The sequence below is a fragment of the Cystoisospora suis genome (assembly GCF_002600585.1).
Source record: "Cystoisospora suis strain Wien I chromosome Unknown contig_9338, whole genome shotgun sequence".
Classification (NCBI taxonomy): domain Eukaryota; phylum Apicomplexa; class Conoidasida; order Eucoccidiorida; family Sarcocystidae; genus Cystoisospora; species Cystoisospora suis.
In genome coordinates, this window is record NW_027162115.1 from 1 (window position 1) to 1,509 (window position 1,509).

The 1,509-nt window shown below is 44.5% G+C and overlaps 1 protein-coding gene across 1 annotated transcript in view; it reads left to right on the forward strand.

Annotated features, from left to right (window-relative positions):
• The first annotated feature begins 51 nt into the window (after positions 1-51).
• The window catches only part of CSUI_011020 (uncharacterized protein), a 2,019-nt gene continuing 561 nt past the window's right edge, over positions 52-1,509 (forward strand). Inside the window, exons 1-2 of the mRNA XM_068071121.1 lie at positions 52-82; positions 921-1,046. Coding sequence (XP_067916903.1) covers positions 932-1,046 — 115 coding nt within the window. The 5' untranslated portion in view covers positions 52-82; positions 921-931. The remainder of the gene's footprint in view (positions 83-920; positions 1,047-1,509) is intronic.

Consider the following 1,509-nt stretch of genomic DNA (forward strand, 5'->3'; position numbering starts at 1 on the left):
GGGAAGGGGTGCCGGCGGTTGGAGGTGGAGGGGGTGGGGGAGTTCCTTTCTATCACCATGGAGATATTCGACACCCCGAAGCGTAAGATAAAAAGACAGTTACAAAAGACAGAGAAAGAAGGAAGGAAAGGAGGGGGGATGAAGAAGAAAATGATTCATGGATATACATATTTCTCTCTCTGTCATATATGCATATATGTTTGGAGGTAGTGATGAGGAGTGAAGCTAGTAGTAGTAGTCGTAGTGATTCTTTCCTTGTGGAGAGGAGAAGGAGAACCCCGAATAGAAGATTAGAGATAGATGTGGTTGCTTGTGTGTTGTCTTTTCTTCGTAGTTCTCGAGAAGCTACGGTAGACATCGTGTGTCACGTCGATGTGTATGACAATGCAAACTCTCTATCTACTGTGATCTAGCGTGATAGACAGATGGTTGATTTATTGCTAAAGTGATACCTTGGATAATCGTAGGTAGTGCAATTATAGTGCGGTGTATGTACACCTTAGTTCAGTGCGGTGTATGTACACCTTAGATCAGTGCGGTGTATGTACACGTGAAATCAGTCGGGTGTATATACACCTCAGGTAGTTGTACGGGTAGATGGAGAAGCGGGTAGATAATTTTTTCAACAATCCCATTCATTCACAATGTGTACGACTAAAAGTTAACTGATCAAGAAGCGCTTCTTTCTTGCTTTTTCTCTTCTCTCACTTCTTCGTGTGTGCCCTCTCCTCAGTATATGAATAGATACACGGATCTCTTGGAGCTATTTATGTCTGTCTCTTCTGCGAAAGAGTTTGCCGTCAAGGGGGAAAAAATATGATCTGCTCGCTATATGTATATACAGATGTATTTTTCCCTTCCTGTAAAGGTCTTCTTGCTGTCGTTTTCTATGTGACCGCCTTTTACTCCTTTTCTTTCAGAATAGCAAGATATGGATCAGCGGCGGGAGGAGGAGATTACTATGGAGCAGGGGGAGATGGCGGGAGTGACGGGGGAGGCGGCTATACCACAAGAGATCGGAGTTATCATAGAGATAGATCTCGCTCGTAAGTTCACGCAAATCGGGACTGTCTTTTACTTTCATACGAGAGAGAGGGAGAGAGACGAAGTAGGCGTAGCTTAAGGAGAAGAAGATATAGACAGGAGATACGTACAAGTATTTATCCGTGTCTAGAGAAAGAGAGAGAAAGAAATGGAGATGACGCGGTACCTGTCTACAACTCTGCACTCTTGGGGTGCATGTATGTGGGACTGGATAGGTTCATTACTCTTCTTCTTCTCTTTCGCCCAAGAGAAGAGGGTCAAGACATATCCTTTCGCTGGAAGTGTCTGTCTCTTTGTTCCTCTATAGTGTAGGCAGACAGTATGGAATGCTGAAGACGGAGAAAAAAAGAGGAAACGAAGTGTATCTGTCCTTGTACCTGGTGCCGTTACACCCTGCTGCTGAGAAGAGAGAGAGAGGGAAGTGTCCGTGTATAAGCCGAAGAAGAGGAGAGAAGAAGAACGGAT